The sequence below is a fragment of the Podarcis filfolensis genome (genome assembly GCF_964270895.1).
Source record: "Podarcis filfolensis genome assembly, chromosome: 3".
NCBI classification, from domain to species: domain Eukaryota; kingdom Metazoa; phylum Chordata; class Lepidosauria; order Squamata; family Lacertidae; genus Podarcis; species Podarcis filfolensis.
The window spans coordinates 69347721-69368111 of NC_139606.1; the positions used below are offsets into that span (position 1 = coordinate 69347721).

The 20391-nt window shown below is 44.0% G+C and overlaps 1 protein-coding gene across 5 annotated transcripts in view; it reads left to right on the forward strand.

Annotated features, from left to right (window-relative positions):
- Positions 1-19076, forward strand: part of TULP4 (TUB like protein 4) — a 96560-nt gene extending 77484 nt beyond the window's left edge. For 4 of the 5 annotated variants that reach the window (XM_083605791.1, XM_083605793.1, XM_083605792.1 and 1 more), the window contains exons 7-15: positions 157-323; positions 761-985; positions 2224-2458; positions 3132-3276; positions 5254-5398; positions 5760-5853; positions 6667-6810; positions 8625-11281; positions 13423-19076. In XM_083605791.1, coding sequence (XP_083461917.1) covers positions 157-323; positions 761-985; positions 2224-2458; positions 3132-3276; positions 5254-5398; positions 5760-5853; positions 6667-6810; positions 8625-11281; positions 13423-13539 — 3929 coding nt within the window. In that variant the 3' untranslated portion in view covers positions 13540-19076. The remainder of the gene's footprint in view (positions 1-156; positions 324-760; positions 986-2223; positions 2459-3131; positions 3277-5253; positions 5399-5759; positions 5854-6666; positions 6811-8624; positions 11282-13422) is intronic. The other variant, XR_014546157.1, reaches the window with a different exon arrangement.
- The last annotated feature ends 1315 nt before the right edge of the window (positions 19077-20391 follow it).

The following is a 20391-nucleotide window of genomic DNA, read 5'->3' on the forward strand; positions in this document are numbered from 1 at the left end:
CAGTTAGTGGCAGTAACCTGTGGTTTTGGTTAGCCAGGGGAGCAGTGGAGGCCCCCGCTGCCTCCACTGGCCTGCTTACTGAGTGTAAGTGTGTGGGATTGGGCCTATTTGCTAAGTGTAGTAAAGTGAACCTCCCCCTCCTCTTTGTGATTTCAGATGTAGTGGCTCAGTGGTGCACGCAGGGAGACTTGCTGGCTGTTGCAGGCATGGAAAAGCTAAGCCAGCTGGCTGAACTCAGCGGTGCTTCCTTTCTGAAAAGTGCACTGGTCAAGTTCTACAATGTTCACGGAGAACATATCTATACCCTGGAGACTCCTGTGCAGGTAAAGATTACTCTGAAGTGAGATATTGAAACAGGAGCGTGGGAGAATAACAGCTCACAAAAACAACCGCTAGCGGGGGATATTATATCAAGGGAGGTTTGCCCAGTGGATGAATGTCACTATAATTTAGATAATTTTATATGTAGGTCTCCCCACACACAACAAATAAGTTTTGATTCCATGCTATTAGTTACAATAATATTCAATGAAGGATGAAAAATACTGGAGAAATCTGTATTTTAAAACAAAATGTCTTCTGGTCACTGTAATAAACTGATACCGTATCTTAGTGAAATTGTAAGTTGTACAGTCCCCAGAGAATGCTACTACTTGAACATACAGAAAAGCCCTGAGACATTAGGGTTTTCCAAAATAAAATGGGTCTTAAAATATGCTTCAATGAGAGGAAAACATCTGAATTGTTACTTTTCATGCAGCGTCCCATAATCTCAATCTGCTGGGGTCACAGGGACTCCCGCCTGCTCATGGCTTCTGGTCCTGCCCTCTACGTTGTCCGAGTGGAGCACAGAGTGTCCAGCCTACAGCTTCTGTGCCAGCAAACCATCGCTAGCTCCTTGCGGGATGACAAAGATATCAGTAAATTGACTCTGCCTCCCAGGCTCTGCTCATACCTCACCACTGCCTTTACACCAACGATCAAGGTAAACAAATGGCTGGGTGTTAAGTGTATCAGGGTCAGTGGACAAAGGTAGATGGAGCTAAACAGCTGACAGCAGCTGAGGCATAAAGCGCACAAGCAGGGAATGTTTGATTGGTAATAAACATTCAGATTGCACTCTGAGGCTGCCATCTCAAACACTTATTTGGGACTCTGTCCCCTTGAATGCCTTGGGACTTCTGAGTAAATACACCTAGAGTTGCATAACCGTGCAGAACAGCTTGTAGGGTTTTATCACTGTCATTTTGAGAGGGTTATGATGGCCGTTTGAAGAGCAGTGCAGGGCAACCTGACTAAGGGCTGTTTCACAAATGTAGTTTTCTTGTACAGATTAAGCAGTCCAGACTGCCCTCAGGCATGTTCGTGTACCGAGAGCTTATTAATAAAACCAGTCAATCACAACTGCTGCCAGCTGCAGTTTGTGGCTGTAATGACATTTTCCACATCTGCTTCAGTTGTGTCCAAGTGTATCCATGATTAGAAGGTTCACACATTATATTAGCCATGCAATGGGAGGTGGATGGGACTGCTTTGGGGTAGGTGTAAACTTTGTGCATGAACAGAGCCTGGTGAATGGGCCTTTATTTAAAGGTTTCCCAGGACAAGGCGTAAAAGCTACCAGCTAGATCGCAATACCTTTTGTCTGGCTCTTATGAGAACTTCTTGAGAAATCTGATCCCGGTCCCTGAGTTGTTGACAATCTTTATACAGTACTTCTGTAAAAGAAGCAAGCACATACAGTCATACCTCATGTTACGTTTGCTTCAGGTTACGTTCTTTCAGGTTACGTCCCACGGCGACCTGGAAGTACCAGAAAGGGTTACTTCTGGGTTTCGCCGCATGCGCACAAGTGCCAAATCATGCCGCGCACGTGCGCAGATACGGCGCTTCAGGTTGCGCTCTTTTCATGTTGCGAATGGGCCTCCGGAATGGATCCCGTTCGCAACCAGAGGTACCACTGTATTACTGAAGTGGATGCTTCTTGGTCTCTCTGCAGTTCTGGTGCATCATTCTAGAAGTGGTCACTTCTCATTTAAAATGTAGCTAGCTTTTTGTGGTCCTGATTTCTTTTATTGTTTTATTAATTTAAAGGCAGAATTTACCACTGCAGTCATTAATAATAATAATAATAATAATAATAATAATAATAATCAGGAGCATGAAAAAGCAACATGAGGGAAAACTCTTTGTATGACTCACAATTTTTCCTCCTATACTCAGCCTCCTATCCCAGACCCCAACAACATGAGAGATTTTGTTAGCTACCCAACATCTGGCAACGAAAGGCTTCACTGCACAATGAAGCGGACAGAAGATGACCCGGAGGTTGGAGGGCCTTGCTATACACTGTATTTGGAATACTTAGGGGGTCTGGTGCCTATCTTGAAAGGGCGCCGAATTAGCAAACTGCGGCCTGAGTTTGTCATCATGGATCCAAAGACTGACGGAAAAGCAGGTACAAGGCATTAGGCAACTTTTCAGTGCCGATTTCTAGATTCCGGTCCTGTGCAGAGACCCTCAAGTGTTGCAAGTGTACTGCACGTGAATTTCTCGTGCAAACCTCGTTGATTTTATTGTATGTAACTGATCTTCACATGGAAAAAAAAAGCCCACAAATACGCTCTTTGTTGAAATGTGTCATTCTTGTAGGTTGAGCGTCATGTACTCACTGGAGCTCCCGCTTGTGGAACAAATTAGTGGATTGGGTTGTGGAGGTGTGTATCCTGTTAATGCCCCAAAATCGTGCATCCACACAAGAACCCATGGCAGTACTATTTCCCTGCTCTCATCAGCCATTCTGAAAGAGACTCAGTAACAGGCATAGTTCAAGTCATCTTCCAAGTTGCAGTACATTATAATATTCAGTGTCCTGACAGGAGAGGAAAGATTCTCTAATTAGCTGTAGACATTTCAGTGTCAGAGAGATGCCTGTCAACTAGCATAATTGAGCACCATCCACTTGATTTTAGGCTATTGCTGATTCTGCATGGGTTTCAAAGAATATGCCGTGCTCCTTGCTGCGATTGTATCTCAGCTATTGCTTGTAGGATATCCTAGAAATGATTGACAGTTGTAATTGGGATTTGGTTTCTGAAACATTTTTTTTTTAATGGGGCCTGTGTTGACAGATGAAATCTATGGAAACAGTTTGATTTCCACCGTGATTGACAGCTGCAACTGCTCTGATTCCAGCGATATTGAACTGAGCGATGACTGGGCTGCAAAAAAGTCTCCCAAAATCACTCGAGCTAGCAAATCACCCAAACTTCCCAGGTAATCATTTTGGTATTTTCAAAACGCCACCTTCCTTTTTCTCCTGGGTCTTTGAATTCCTTTTTTATGCTGAGAGGGCACCCTATACACTTAGAACAAAGGGGAACCTTTTCATACAGGGATCAGAAATGGGTTGCTTCAGAAATGTTAGGGTTCTTTTTGCTGTGAAACATTATTAAGGCCCATAGAGTTCTCCTCTGTGATTAGCTACAAGCATAATACAGACATAATCCCCCTATAGTTCTGGTGTCGTATCCCTGACAGTTTCAAGTGTTTAACAGCACTTAACAGTGCAGGGTACTTGTTAGGTTATTTGCTTGCTACTAGTGAGTGTTTTAAGCAGAGTTGTATATATATTGTGTGTGTGTGTGTGTGTGTGTGTGTGTGAGAGAGAGAGAGAGAGAGAGAGAGAGAGAGAGAGAGAACATGTGCACACGTGCATGGTGCAAAAAAATGATAAATCAAATCCTGTGATTAGGATAAGACCACCTGCTTGGATTTTAATTTGTTGACTTAGTTTACATACTGTGTCCTGGTTCCAAGATTTGCTTTTCAAAAATTTGGAATAATTGGCAATCACTGAGAAAATCAGTGTTTGGGAATAAATTCTAGGTATATAGTGTGGGCAATGACCAGTGAATGATAACAACCCAGGGTGCTGAAGTTCCACCCCCGGACAACCATTGTATTCTACTATATATCCTAGATATATATCAACATAAAGAAATCTACAACAATCTCTCTCTCTCGCTCTCTGCTCAGACTTTTGAGAGCAAAGTTCCAGATTTGCTACTGGTGCTAGAAGAGTGCTTAGCTCCCTTCCCTGAGAAACATGTTCTCTAAGCACTATTCTGCTCTCTGCTTATGGGACACTGTGGTCTGAGTTGTGTATTTTGATCTTTGTGGGGCTGGGCTAGATATCCCTTTTCCCATTCCAGCACAACAACAACAACAACAACAATAATAATACCCCTCCCATCTAGCTGGGTTTCCCCAGCCACTCTGGGCAGCTCCCAACCGAATATTAAAAACACAATACAACATTAAACATTAAAAACTTCCCTAAACAGGGATGTTTCTAAAAGGTGAGTGATGCTTCTCCAAAGCTCACAGCACCAGCCATGTGCATTGTGTCGGAGAAATAATGCCCTAGTTCTTTCAAAACAGCTGTTGTCCCTGTGATGCTCTTTAGCAGGGTATTAAGCCCAATGCTCTGGTTTGATGCATAGGCATAAGCCTATTATGATCCTTAGCTCCTGAACCTGGAGACAGGCCAGCAAGGGGGAAAAATGCTTTCCTTACCAATTATTAAAATAGAACCACTTTTCTAGTACAAAAATTCCATGAGACTTCATATGTTATCTTTCTGTTTACCGTTTAGCCAGAACTAGAGATGCTGGTCAAAGTGTACTTGGATTATCTAGTATGTTAGGTTGAAGACAGATGTGACATCTTTTATAGTAATGGGCCGGTCTGAAATGCTCTTTCTGCATTCAGTCCCAATGCCCCTCGCCTTTGATCCTGCAAAAGTTTGCAAGTATGAGACAGAAAGCAGCTATGCCAATTGACAGGCTCCATGTAACATCACCAAGAAACCTCCCTCCAATCCTCAGGTCCCTTTTGCATTTAAAGTTACCGTTTTAATTAATAAGGGACATGAACATCCTTGCAGCTTTTTTCCGGGGGGGGGGGGGGGGGGAAGAAACCTATACAAGTCTGATGGCTAAGCCCGGGTGTCCTGTTCATTGGTGTGGCTGTCTGTCATCCCATTTGCAATGTCAGACTGAAGGATGCACTGTGAACTCTTTTCATATTAACTCTGTCTTTGCTCTTGAAGCTACTTTCGAATGGTAAACCTTGTTAGCATTTCCCCCACCACCCACCTAAATTTGTATTCCGTGTTCTCTTTTTGTATAGAGAGACAGAGAGTACCTATTTGTGCCTGCCTCATTATTGTCATTTTTGTTTTGTATGCAGAATTAATATAGAAGCTCGCAAATCTCCAAAGTTGTCACGAGCTGCTCAGGAGATATCAAGATCTCCCAGGCTACCGATAAGGAAGCCTTCCATAGGTTCACCAAGCCTAACTCGTAGAGAGTTTCCTTTGGATGATATCACTCAGGTACTGCATGGCTATCTCATTATCTACCAGAAACAGAGGCACCATGTCTCTGAATACCAGTTGCTAAGGTACAACAATGGGAGAGCCCTGTTGGCCCCGTGTCCTGTTTGTGGACTTCCCATAGGCATCTGATTGGCCACTGTGAGAACATGATGTTGGACTAAATGGGCCTATGGCCTGATCCAGCATGCCCTTCTTATGTCCTTCACTCTTTTTCATTGGTGGAATTGCCCTTGTCAATGTGAAGATAGAAATAATCATACTGATTGACCTAACAGGACTATTGTAAGGATAACTAAGATAATGTACGTGAATACTATATAAATGCTTGTCGTCGTTCTGTCATACCTTTTTATTGCAGCACAACTACCTTGCTCAGGTCACGTCAAATATCTGGGGAACCAAATTCAAAATTGTGGGTTTGGCTGCTTTCCTACCAACCAATCTTGGTGCAGGTAAATTAACTCTTTAAGAACTGTCTTCATTTCAGACCCTTCCTGACCAGAAAAAGTGTGCAAATATTCTTTAACAGTAGTTAAAATTTTGCATCTAATTCAGTCATGGAGTTGTAAGCCATGAAACAGTTTGGACTATTTCTGTGGCATCTTCTACTGGGTCAAAACTCCATAGCAGTGGTGCTTAAAAGGATACTGTCCCTAATTGTGGGAGTATACCAGAAAAACATTCCATGTAGGGAGAAATTCCTTCTGCTCCAGAGCCTATTTCATTGCCATGTTAAGGATATACTTTGTATCTGTTTGCTTGGTAAATAAATCACATCTGTAGCTCTTTTGATTTTCCCCACTAGCTTTTGGAGGAGTGGTCATGTTTGTATTCCTCATCCACATGGTTTCCCAGTAGTCCAGACACTGACCAAGCCCAAACTTGCTTAATTTCAGTAATTGAATGAAATCATACTAGACCTTTTGCTTAGAGACTTCTTCAGTTATGAAAAAATACATAAATAGAAAGTACTTCCGGATACGTGTATATTTTTGTCTTTGTGTGGCATCACTGGGAAGCCTTGTTTGCCTGTTATCTTCCCGGTGCATGTACATACAACAAAATGTAGTTTTGTGTGCTTGTCGCATGCAGTCATCCAAATATTGCATCCTCTTTCTTAAATAGACATGCTTTCCATGTAGGAGTTTTATCATGGTTGAAGTCCCTCTAATTGGCTGATTCCTTTAGTAATGCTGGACCCTCCCTTTGTATTTTCTGCGTCACAGATCTTTTCTTTCTTCCCTTTCCTTGCATCCTTTTTGTAGTTATCTATAAAACCAGCTTGCTGCATCTCCAGCCTAGGCAAATGACGATATACCTTCCAGAAGTGCGGAAGATTTCCATGGACTATATAAACCTTCCTGTCTTCAACCCCAATGTTTTTAGTGAAGATGAAGATGATTTGCCAGGTGAGATTGAACTGATTGTCTAAAATTTTATGAAACTCTGTAAGAAGATTGACTCTCCTTGTAATTAAAAGCCCAAGGCACATGAGTCCACATGTTTTGCAAGATATGCTTGTTGTGGTGGAGAGGCCAAATTGGAGCTTGCTCTTTGACTTCCATTTTGGAGTCTGTGGTGAGGCTGGGAACTGCAAAATAGGGCTTGAAAGACCTGTGTACTTCCGGTGTTGTCATTGGGAGCCTGGTAGAGCCTGGAGGGCTCCCTGTGCCCTTCGCAGCCTGTGTGGGCATTCCATACCATACTGCCCTTGCCCTGTGTTGTGAACAGTGCATTCAAGATCAGGGGAGCTGGAAGGCCTCAGACACAGGTGTACATACATGGTGCATTTAAAGCCTTAATGGAACCTTCTTCTCTGACTCCTGAAAGGAATGTGAAGTTGAAAAGGGTGATGAGGCAAGCACAGGAACAGTGCAGGCTGCTGGGGTGGAGGGGTGTTTCTTGGCTCCAACAAGTTTCTGATGACATAGCTGAGAGCTCAAAAGGGCCTATGGACAATTCATAATTAATCTGTAAATGGCAGCAGCAGCAACCACCACCATTAGTTTAGATGTCCGGTGGATGTCCTTTTAATTAATCCATTTTAAATGGGTCAGTTATGAATTTGATCCAGAGAGAGTCCATTAATCCCCTGAGAAGAAGCATCTGTTAAACTGGGAATTAAATTATGAGGCTTCAGTATTAACCACATTTTAGAAATCTGCAAGGGGATTGACACAAGCAGACAATCAAAAGACCTGGAGTGATATAGAGGCACTCATAATTGAAAAGGTTCAATCTCCAATGGTGACTTAACTGCACAACCTTAGAGTGGCAGGAATCCATCATGGTGCCTGGGAATTGAGGCTCCAGTGGTAGCCAGAAGCATTCACAAATGTCAACAGGTGAACAGGTTGTATTCTCTCCTCAGATTCACATTTGGTTACTGTCATTCATGCCTTCATAACTGCTTGCTTTTCATGACATGGACTATAGCTTATTATACATTCCACCCACTTGCATCAGAGTCTGGTTTAACAGAGTGGCAGAATACTAGATTGTTCCTGTTCCTTCTGAGATAAAGGTCTGATGCAGATACAGTGCTGGCTTCCTGCTAACTGTGGTCAACAAATTGGAAGCCAAACCCTTTCTGGGGCAAATTCCCACTCCTTTGCTATGACGAAGCAGTTTGTTGGCTCCAATGCTTACCGCTATTAAGTCTAGCCAGGATTTCCCTTAAACCAGGTTATTGAACTGAGGACCATGGAGAAAGAGAGACTTACCCCAAGGAGGTGAGGGGCTTTGTGGAGGGACTGCATGTTCTCAGATCTGGCTCTTAATACCCTTACTGTAGTGAGGTGGGAGATAATATTACTGACCTAATATGACAGCACAAGTACAAAAGTTAAATAATCAGTATTTAACAAATGATTCCAATACCTTTAAAACGGAAATTAATGCTCTAGATGGCAGAATTAATTTAGTATACAGTAGTACCTTGGGTTACAGACGCTTCAGGTTACAAACGCTTCAGGTTACAGACTCTGCTAACCCAGAAATAGTACCTCGGGTTAAGAACTTTGCTTCAGGATGAGAACAGAAATTGCGGTGCGGTGGCAGCAGGAGGCTCCATTAGCTAAAGTGGTATCTCAGGTTAAGAACAGTTTCAGGTTAAGAACGGACCTCCAGAATGAATTAAGTTCTTCACCTGAGGTACTGTTATATCTCTTTTTGGATGAAGGCTGTGATGCTGTATTCTGATACTCATATCTTTTTGTCCCAGTGACTGGAACATCTGGAGTTCCCGAGAACAACCCACCTTGCACCGTAAACATCCCGATTGCTCCTATTCACAGCTCAGCACAAGCAATGTCACCAACACAGAGCATAGGGCTGGTTCAGTCTTTGCTGGCCAATCAGAATGTGCAGCTGGACGTCCTCGCCAATCAGACGACAGCTGTGGCAGCGGCGGACCACGTGACTGACAACGCAGTCCACTACCCAATCCCAAGCAGGTATTCCAACCCAGGCCAAGTGATCTTTGGAGGAGTTGAAATGGGGCGCATCATCCAGGCACCCCCTCAGCTCCCCCTGCCACCCCAGGGTGCAATCCAGATGGCAATTGTGGACCACAGAGATGGGGACAGAGACCACGAACACCTCCAGAAGGCCAAGATGTTGCGTCCAGTGCCACAGGCAGCTGAAGGAGAAGCATCCGTCTTCACCACTGCCCAGGAAATTCAGATGAACAAAATGAATCCTCCCCCTCCGTACCCTGGAACCATACCAGCAGCTCCCACCACAGCTCCTCCTCCTCCTCCTCCGGTACCTCCCCAACCTCCCATAGATCTCTGCTTGAAAAAGGGAGATTTCCCCCTTTATTCCACAGGGCATTATCAAACCCCTCTCGGCTATGAAAGAATCACTACCTTCGACAGCAGCGGGAATGTGGAGGAAGTTTGCCGGCCTCGAACGCGGATGCTGTGCGCCCAGAACACTTACACTCTGCCAGGGCCTGGCAGCTCCGCCACTTTAAGGATCACTTCCTCAGAGAAGAAGATTCAGCAGCCCTGTACCAGCGCCACCCTAAACAGGCTCACGGTGCCGCGTTACTCCATTCCAACCGGGGATCCGCCACCTTACCCGGAGATCGCAGCCCAGCTGTCTCAAGGTCGCGGCATGGCCCAGAGATTGGACAACAGCATAATTCATGCCACTCTGCGGCGGAACAGCAGAGAGGCAGCGCTGAAAATGGCCCAGCTGGTCGACAGCCAGAGAGCCACTCTGCAGCTGCCCCCGAAACTGAAGAGCAACGTTGTGGCAGCCCAGTACCAGCAGAGGGTGCCAACGGCACTCTACACCTGCAGCCAGTGCAGCAGCGGCAGTGGCAACAACGGTGGTGGCGGCGGTGGCAGCGGCAACTCTAATAGCGGAAGTGGGAATATGAGTGGCATCAGTGGTAACAGCAGCACGTCCGGCATGAACAGCATGAGACCGGACATGACGACCGGGAGCAGCTCTCAGCACAGCTCGGTCATCGCACACTCCGTCAGTACTTCGCCCCTGGCCTCCCAGTCCTCTTACAATTTGCTTAGCCCACTGGACAGCTCTCGTGAACGGACAGATTATGTGAACTCTGCCTTCATGGAGGATGAAGCTCTTTCTCAGCACTGCCCCATGGAGAAACCGGTGCGCCACATGCCTGTGGCCATGGCCGAGCCAGGCATTGGTGTCAAAAGACCACCCCCCTATCAGTGGGAACCAATGGTGGGTGAGGAGATATGGGTCCCTCAAGAAAGGACAGCTCCGAGTACTTTGCCTCACCCTGCCAAACCTGCCCCCCTAGTCATTGGCCAAACTCAGCACCTTGATATATCCCGAGCACCGTTTGTTTCCCCCAAATCTCCAACCAGTCCCACTGCCACTTTCCAGATGAGCTACGGGGTTGGAGCCCCATACTTGGGGAACTACGGTGTTCCTCCCCCTCCTCCCCCTCCTCTTCTTCAGGGAATGCAGGTCCCCTGTTCTCCCAAAGAAGCTTTGGCCCCACCCCAGATTGCACAACAGGAGCCAACGGTTGTGCTTCAGCCAGGTTACCCCTCCAACCTTGCTTACTGCCCTTTGCCCCCCCTGTACCCTGGAAATAGCACTTGCTCGAGTTTACAGCTGCCACCAATGGCCTTGCACCCGTGGAATTCCTACAGCACATGCCCACCTGCTGCGCAGAGCACCCAAGGCACTCTGCCCCCCAAGGCGCTGCTGGTGGTGGAGAAGCCTGTCATGTCTCCTCCTCCACCACCACCACCACCAGTGGAGCCTCAAGGCCACGCGGGCACGGATGCAATGGCAGAGACAGCAGACAACTTCCAAGAAGTTCTGTCCTTGACCGAGAGCCCCGTGCCTCAGCGGACAGACAAGTTTGGGAAGAAGAATCGGAAGCGCCTGGATAGCCGAGCGGATGAAGGGAATATGCAGGCTATTACGGAGGGAAAGGTCAAGAAGGAGGCAAGGACGACTCTGACCGACTTCAACTCGCTGATATCCAGCCCTAGGCTGGGCAGGGAGAAGAAGAAGGTCAAAAGTCAAAAGGACCAGTTGAAGTCCAAAAAACTGAACAAGATGAACGAATTTCAGGACAGCTCAGAAAGTGAGCCTGAACTGTTTATTAGCGGGGATGAGCTAATGAACCAGAGCCAGGGCAGTAAAAAGGGATGGAAAACAAAAAGGAACTTGAGAACAGCCAGTGAACTGGATGAGTTTAAGTGCCGGAAAGCCAACGAAAAGGAGGATGGGCGACTAGGAAGCCAGGGCTTTGTGTACGTGATGGCTAACAAGCAGCCCTTGTGGAATGAGGCAACACAAGTCTATCAGCTGGACTTTGGAGGAAGAGTGACCCAAGAATCTGCAAAAAACTTCCAGATTGAGCTGGAAGGGAGACAGGTAAGATAATGAGTCGGAAATTCCAGGCTGCTTCTTGTGTTAGGCCTTGACATGTGTGCCAGAGGAACAGGGCTGGCCCAAGACTTTGTGCCTCTGAAGCGAGTGCTGCCACTGCCAACTCCTCCCCGCCCCTTCCAGCTTTGTAAGTTTTGCTGCTGCTAACATGGTGGCAGAACTCCCCATCTCCTCCCACCCCTATCTTCTGCCTTGCTCTGGGGAAAGGGGTCCTTCCTTAGAGTTAGGCATTCTGGGCGAGGTGGCCTTGGAAAGTGCCTGCACCACTACCACTTTGTCTCGGTGGCTAGTTAAAGGTTTCAAATCACTAGTAACTTCTAACTATTTTTTAAAGTCCAGCTGTTGTGGCAAAGCAGTGTTGGGGCAGGCACTCTTCCAGTTCACCTCACTCAGAATACTTTGCTCTACGGATGGACCCCCTTCAGTGTAAGGCATGAGGATGAGGCAAGTGTCTGGAAAGCTCAAAGCAACTGGGTGGTTGGGTAGTGGTGACAGCTGGGTGGATGGACTGGTGAAACAAGCGAGTGAGGACCTGGGGGCAGTAATCTGCCACCTCCTACTGCCACCACCAGAAACAGTTGCCTCAGTTTGCTTTCTACAGGAATGCTGGCCCTGCAAATGCAGTATGATGTGACTTCTTTCAAATAGACACACCTTCTTGCAGATTAATTTGCCCGAAATAGTGGCATGTGAAAGGCCTGGTGCAAACAGGATCCTGATGCCTTATCCCTTGGGTGGCCAATATCTGCCCAAGGCATTGGACATACGTTTGTGTAACATCTGTAGACCATTTGTCTCTGTCACAATTTCACAAATATTGAATACAGTCCATACCGAGGTTGCCTTTGAGGTACAGGCAACTTCTCTGCAGCATAAAAATCTTGACTGTATAAACCCAAAGCTATTCTATTCCACCAAGAAGAAATTTGATGGTAGCTGCTTATAATTGTGGCTTCTGTGCCTCAGAGCAGCTATAACAGATTATGGGATATTTTAAATGTCACAGTGAATAGAAACATATGAACCCATGCAACTATAAGGAACATAGAAATATGATGTCATCTTCAGCTGATGTCATACCACAGATGCACATTTCACATGAAAATAATACAATGTGAGAACAGCCTTTTGACACTCTATCATGATTACAGGACTAATACAACAACCAACCAACCAACCCAGTGTCAAAGGTCATGAGAGTCTGAAAAACAGGCAACAGTAATGTATGTGTAAGGTGAAAGTGATGGGGGAATATATGAACTTTAAACCCTGGCCATTATTTTCAGTCTCTTAGAGCAGGTATAGTGAATTTGTGGCCTTCCAAATGTTGTTGGACTACTACTCTCCTTGTCCCTGACCATTCACAATGCTGACTGGGGCTCATGGGAATTGGAGTCCAAGAACGTTCAAGAATCATCAGTTCCCCAGCCCTGCTGCTGTTGCAGTGTAGAAAAACTGGTGCATTCTACAGCAAAGATGTATGAAAGGAGGTGCAAAACATTGTACAAACCTTAGGCAGCTTTTATTTTCTGGGATCCAAGATTGGAATGGCACTTTAGCTAGCTCTGCTTCATTGTGTAATTTTGCAGTCTCCCTGATCCACCAGGAGGCTGAGCAGACAAGTCACTGTAGATTCGATTGTGATATCTATAGGTTATTTTGGGATTGCAGTCGTGTTGCATCGACGTTGTCCAAGAACAACCAAGATCCACCAGAACATAACGGCTTCAGTCTGATGAAAATCATGGGAAATTCCTGCTGTGCTGATATGATCTCCTCAGAATATTCAACCTCATTAATCATTGTGGGCTCTGAACTTCCCCTGTGAAAATAGGCGAAGCCAGTGCTATATTTCTAGAAAAGAGGCGCCAGAACTCACCATGAGCACTTCCCTCATTCTCTTAGAATGGCAATGGCGCCCACCTGAGAGGTGCCAGAACTGAGTTCCTCTGGGCAGAGCCACTTGCCAATTGAAATGCAGCTCTCATATGAGGCAAGAAGTTGTGAAATTACCCCCTCCTTGCTTTAATGGGCCAATTTTCATATTTAACTGCTGCTCAATTTCTTGTTTATCTTTACCAACTTTTCCTCTTCTTTATTTCTTTCCCCACCACTTTCTCCTCCAGGTCATGCAGTTTGGGAGGATCGATGGCAATGCTTACATTTTGGACTTTCAATATCCATTTTCAGCGGTGCAGGCCTTTGCAGTGGCTCTGGCTAATGTGACTCAGCGCCTCAAATGAAAAAGAGAAAAAGACCAGAGAGGGGGAGGTAGAGAAACCCTGATAAATCTTTCTCATAAGGGCCAACCCATGAAGGCCTGGCAGAGACGTGCAAAGGATTCTGCAAGTAAAGAAGAAAGTACAACTGGAAGAAAAGAGCGAGTGCCCAAAGGAGGGCATCAACTTTAAACATTATCGGGGATGGGGTGGGGACTCTGTGGTTTGGGATTTATTTTATTTGAATCAACATATGTGCTGGTTTCTTCAGGGCAAGCCAAGGAGGAGAGTTATTCAGTGTTATGTTGGGAAATGTGGCTTTTGGCTTGTTGTGGCGGTTCTTCTGTGTTTGCTGCAAAAAAAAAAAAAAGCTGATGTAAGCTGATAGAAGGATTTTAAAAGACTGCCCTTCGTTTTCTTTCATTCTTTTATAGACTGCCTTATACCATGCTGTTCTTTTTAACGCAGGGAATGCAACTTTCTTCCCCCCTGGACCACTTTGTACTATTTTCATCAATAGTTACAGCAAAAAAGAAAAAAAAGAACAACAAAAATGCTACAATATACTTGAAGACACATGTTTCTTCTCTGATAACTGAGCACTGTAGGCACCATGGAGGTTTTTCAGAAACCTTACCTAGTTTCCAAAATGTTATTCAAAAGAAAAACAGAGCTGTTACCTGTTGGATTGCTTGCAAAAGATGGCCTGATCAGCACATAATGCTAAGACAGATGATGACATAGCTTGGATGAGCAAGTGTGCAGCTACAGAGAGCAAAAGTTGTGGCCACTTCACTCCTCCCCTGTTCCTGCTGCTCCTGTGATACCCCGAGCAAAGCCATGGTTTGGCTTAATATTGCATGTGAACCTGGGCTTGTGGTTTGTCCTAACTCCAAACAAGCCATGAGCTGTAAGCAAGGTTTTTTTCTTGGTAAATCATTAGTTTGGATTGATATCAATGCTATCACTCAGCAAGGCCTAAAGTGGGAAACATTATGACAAATCCCCTGGGTTCACACAGAACGAAAGAAAGAGGAAGGAAGGAAGATGAAAAAGTGACAAACCCCAATACGGTCCCAGAATATATGAGGAATCTTTAATAAAACTGTCAGTTGCCTGATGCATTTCAGTAGAAACATTCCTTGGGGTCACGAGAATATTATTTTGTTGGAATAACCTAGCAGGAAGACGTGTTTCCCTGCTGGAGAATTTTAACAAAATAAAATTCTGTGTCAGGGACTCTGCGTCCCAGAGGTAGCTTTCTGCATAAATGCATTGGGCAAGTGACATGTTTATGTCAGTTCCCTCATCTATCTTGGCACCTTTAATCTTTTTTTTTTGCTGCACTTCTTGACCATGACACCTTCCCCATGGAAACTAGCAGCCTAAGTCATTCAGCGTTGGAATTTTTGATTGCAACCTTAGAAAAATATCCACCCTTCCTTTGCTCACAGGCTTATTTGACTTTAATTCTCCACACCCATAATGATACAGAGCATGGTTTCTCAAAGGTGGCCACCAAGATCTTTTGTGTGCATTTGCTCGATTGATTCCATTGATTCTTCTGTATGAAACAGGCTGCAATCAAGAAAAAACTGAGAGGAAAATGTGCATACACACACAATCGGTGGAGTGCATTCTCTTATTTCACTTGCACGGGATAACAAGAGGTAATAAAACACTTGGATGGAATCGGCAACCCCTTCTGGCACAGAGCCTATAGACAAATGAATGGCCAAGTGCCCCCTCCATTGCTTCCTAATCAATAGCATGCAGTAGGTTAACCCTTAATGCAGTCTTCCCAGTACGTTGATATTTTCTTTGACATTTTCTTTGGCTACACTTGCCGTCCAGTAGCGGCTGTTCAGGTGGGATAGAGCTGTGGAGCTGCCCTCCTGTTGCTGACATTGCTGCAGCTTACCTGGACTGCGGGGTAAGGGCTGTGTGGATGTTCCTGTGAGAATGACCATTTGGCTCTACAGGTTTGTCTACAAAGCCCTAACCTCACTGCTGGCTGCCTCCAGTCACATCCAGGTAAGTTACAGTGATGCCAGTGTTCAGAGGGCTGCTCCACTCCACAACTCAGCCACTACTACTGCAGTCACAGCTAAAGACTAGCTTGAGAGTCACCAGGATAGTGGAAAGGCTAATTAGGAATATGTAACTCTTCAGAGAATTCTGGTCAGCATTATTCCATAAGTGGGAGAAATGTCTCTTGATTTAGAATGTGAAATGGAGCTTTTAAGTTCAGGTCTATATAAAAAGTGATACGGCATTTAGGAGAACGGCATTCAGCAGTGCTACATATCCTAGAAACACACTTAGAACATTTCATCTAAAACATTTCAAAATAAAACCAGGAGAGAAAAATCAACATGTTTGCAGCTGGCATCAGCACCTGACATCCTTACACAGCTGCCATGGCACCTGTGTGCTGACATGACACACTGATGATACTTGCTCCGGGCTTTTCTTTAAAAGAAATTCTGGTCTGATTCTCTGAGCACTGCCAGGCACCTGGATTTAGCCACCCTTCTCATTTCCCACAATGCCCCCCAACCTAATTGTTCTTGAGCATTGTGGGAAATTAAAAGGTAGCTAGATCTAAGTGACCAAAGCACTGCTACCACTGTCAGGCAAGTCCACTAGGACCTACTGATAGCAGACTGGTGCCACTAGAGGACGCTGCCCAGTGCCTTTTCAAATTTGGAGTTGGCCCTAAACATGTTAATTGTGTCAATGTAATATCTGGAACCCTATAGAGAAAATAAAGCAAATATAAAGAGAAGCAAATATAGAAGCATTAAAGCCTTAGGGTTGATTGTATTTTAACAAAAGTATCCTTGCAAAGTGGAGTACAAACAAAGATAATTAAGATTAGATCCCAGCTGTGTAAGATCAATTTGAATCAGTAGGAAGGTTTACACAGGTCACTGTGTGGTGAAATGTCTCCAGACTGTTACTGGAATGAAACAAGCTCTGTGATCCTCTCCCGGCTGTAACTGATGCTTATAATACATGTCTGAGAATTCCCCCAATATATTGTCTTAAAAGACATTATCTTTTACGTTTTACGTTTTTTTGGTCTTCATAAACTTGAATTATATTATTTACAAGGAAACCTTGGGAATACAGAACCCAGGCCTAACTAACATTTCATTTGAAGGGAAGTCTTGGAAGATGTATAGAAAAATTAAAATATTGGTGCTGTGGCTTGTTTTTGTTGTGTTTGTGAAATGAAAGGCAAGACCAACTAACCTAGTAAGAAGACAAAAAGATGGAATAAAAAGGGCCATATTTGCTTTTTGTGTTAAACTCTGCAGCCTTAGGCTCCAGCTCATGTGAGCAAGGTTGGTTCCCTTACATCTCTGCAAAACTGAATTGGATCCAGTGGTCTACCAAAACAGAACCCAGTGCCTTTTGGAGACTGCAGTCCATACATTATTAGGCCATGCTGGTGCTGCAGCAGAATCTGAGCTCATTAAATAGTAGAACTGGCTCTTGAGACTCAGGGTGTACTCTTGAAGTCACATGATGAAGCAACTTGGTTGCAGCTAAGCAGATCTGGGTTGATCAGTGCTTGGATGGGCAACCCTATATATACTGTCTTGAATGTACATGGAAGAAAGGTGGAGTGTAAAGAGTGGGATATAAATTAAATATATAAATCCTGGTTTCCTGCAGCGAACAGTATAGCATATTGTGCAGGGAAAATATTTTTAAGGCCCATGTCCCTCATACTTTCCCCTTCTAGTATCTTTTAAGAACTTTGTATAGAAGTGGTGTGTGTTTGTTTGCCTGAAGACCAGATGGAGTCTTTGTGATGGCAATATAATCTGACATAGAGTTCATGTACCAGCTTTGAGGAGCTTTGCATTTGACATTGCAATGTTTTGCATCTTTGGCCATTTCCTCCCCTGCTTTCTCAAGGGCATTTCATACACTGTATGAGACCTAAGTTTGCCCGACAAAGGTATACTTGGCAGGGAGTCATAACTCCCTGTCAAGTTCACCTGTATAATACCTGTGTTTTTCATTTGCAGGTTACATTTTTGGATGTGCACCTAAATGAAATGTGTGAAGTGGCTCTCAAAAGCAACTGAAAAGATAAGAGTAGGAGAAAGTTATGTTAGAGCTGGTCCTTATATTGGACAGACTGAGCACATGTGGCAGTGGCTTATAGAGTTGAGTGTGCTGGAATATATCCTTTTCCAGTCCTTCCAGCACTTTTGGGTACAACTGGAATTTTCTTCCCTGCCTTGTCATGTAACTTCTATCAGGGCAAGACAGCCATAGCAGTCAGGAGCTGGTCAAATCCTCTTGTCCATTGTCCCTTCCTCTCTACAAGAGTGATGGGACATGCTAAATATGTCATTTGGAATGTTAATAGTTTACGAGGAACTTTTAAAAAGTAACACTTTTCAGAATATTATTGGAAGAATTGGCTAAAATGGATACGTTTTAAGATTGCATTCCATGTTATGCAGCAATTGTTGTTTCACACCAAAAGTATTGGGATGGAGAGAGAGAAATCTGATGCAAACCTTTTAATAAATTTGATTTCTGTTTAAACCAATGCGTACAACCCAAAAGATTGTAATCTGATCGAGGTGTTCTGGAGAGTTAGGAAGGTCTTCACTTGTTGAATGTTTACTCTGTCTTTATAAATGGCTAACTGAAAGAGGCATTGAAATAGTGTGTTAAGAAGAAATGGATAAAAATATTAGAAGATGCTTGTATTTCCAGTGTTTTGTTAAAATAGTGCTCAATGAGCTCATGTCATAACCATTGTTCTTGTCATTCCAGGTCCGATTCTCTTTTCTTTTGTCTCCATTTGGTCTTCTGTTCTAATTTTCCCTACCCCCTCTCAGTCTGTGTTTTTATCCTCTCCTGTTATTTAGCAGGGGAGGGTTTTAAGCTCTTGTTATTTGTTGTAGATACAATTTTTTGTATTATTGTGGAATTGCATGGGGATACATAGGGTTGAAAAGGCACTGTAATCTTTACTGAAAAAGGGTGATATTTTTTAATTTTGCATTTGTTTATAAATGCATTATTTGGGTACTGTAACTTTGGTAATTGTTTCTGAATTTATTACTTGCCTTTAAAAATGTTATTTGAGGATTGCTTTTGTTTTATTTTTATTTTCTTCCAAGTTTTACTAAAAATATATAGTCAGGTGCATGGATTTCCTAACCATGCAAAGCCTGCATGATGATCTCAGTTCTGCAGAGAAAATGGTACACTTATCTGACCACCTGCAGTATTTTTAATGGCCTTTGTTTTGTTTTTCTTTTCTAAATATGCCATTCAGACCTGGGTTTTCATTGTAATTCTGAACCTTGCCCTGACCTGCCTCTCCTGTTATGTGCCCTGTGTAATAGATTGTGAAGAAGGTACCTAGAAAGCATTAAATTGTTTCCTTTCAAAAATGTGGTTTGTCCAAAATTTTGACTGTCTACATGATTGAGATGGGGTCAGTTGCCCTATTTTCCTTGATGGTTTGGAATTGTAAGAGTTGTCCAGGTGTTGCTTATTAAAGTTTTGGCAAACTAGAGAAACTGTGAGTTTACTTTGGTGTTTTGTCTCACACTGAGAATCTTGAATGTTTGTGTGTTTTAGTATGCAATGTATAGCCTCAATATTCTTAACAGATAGTTTTATTCTTATTTGCATATCTGGATGCCTCTTGTTCTTTCTGATGCACACTTGCTGTCTTCCTACAGCTTGATGCTAGTCCAGAAACCTTGTAATAATGTTCGGCTATAACCAAATTTTGGATAACAGCCAGTTTCCTCTGGATAGTTGATGAAGATATCCCAATGGGATTTGTGTTTCTTTTCATACTTAAAAGTAGATAAACAAGGAACAGCAGTGTTCCCTCGAAGAAAGCCTTCATATTTTCCTTTTCTGTAAATAAATAAAGTACCGGGGTACAAGATTGTTACCCGCTTTTAGTGGGCAACCTTTCTGGATGCAGATGCAACACATTTCTCAAGTGGAACCAGGTACAGTCCATATGCTCTTGCCTCTGAATCACTGTAGTGAAGCCCTACTTTGGATGCCATTGGAAAGGAGCCCTTTTAAAACTCTGACACACACACACACACTCCAGAAACATGACTATGTAAGGCTGATGCCTTAGAGTTTATAAAAATCCTAGAAGATTGGATCGAGGTGCCAGCAGCAGCAAAGTCTCAGTTCTCCAGACTCTGTCAAACAGCAAGACTGACACAGCACTTGGTACTGCAGGGCTTCAAACGAGGGTGGAATTCCAACCCCAATGGGGAACAGGTTTTATTGGCTGCGCTGCTAAGGGTTAGGAATTCAATTTATAGAATTCTGTGCTTTCAATTGCGGGCACATAAGCAGCAGCTTGAGTGATAGGCCACAGGTTCTGGTTTTGCTCTCAATGCAAGCCAACTATTTGGAGTGGTAGGATTCTGCCACTTGGGTCAGACTTGAAATGTAGGTGGAGCCAGAATTTTATAGTTTGACAGGACAAATTCATGGAGGATGAAGCTTTATTCTAATTCCACTATTGAAGGAAATATGCCTTTGTACCAGTAGCTGGGAACCACTCAGGCCCTGCTTTTGGGCTTCCTGTGGGCATCTGGTTGACCAGTTTGAAGACAGAAATACTAGGTGGGCCTTTAGTTTGATTCAGTGGGTCTCTTATGTTCTCCCCCACACACACACACCAGTTTCAAGAACTGCCCATTTCTCACTTGCTTGGTCTTTGCTTGGAAACTGATGCTTTAAAATTGACAGGCAGCTGTAGCTATTGTTTCTATGCCGCCCTAATGTGTTCCTCAAAGCAGAACCAAGCCTCATGTTCTGAACTGCCTGCAGTCTGAAGGCTGCTGAAAGGTGATA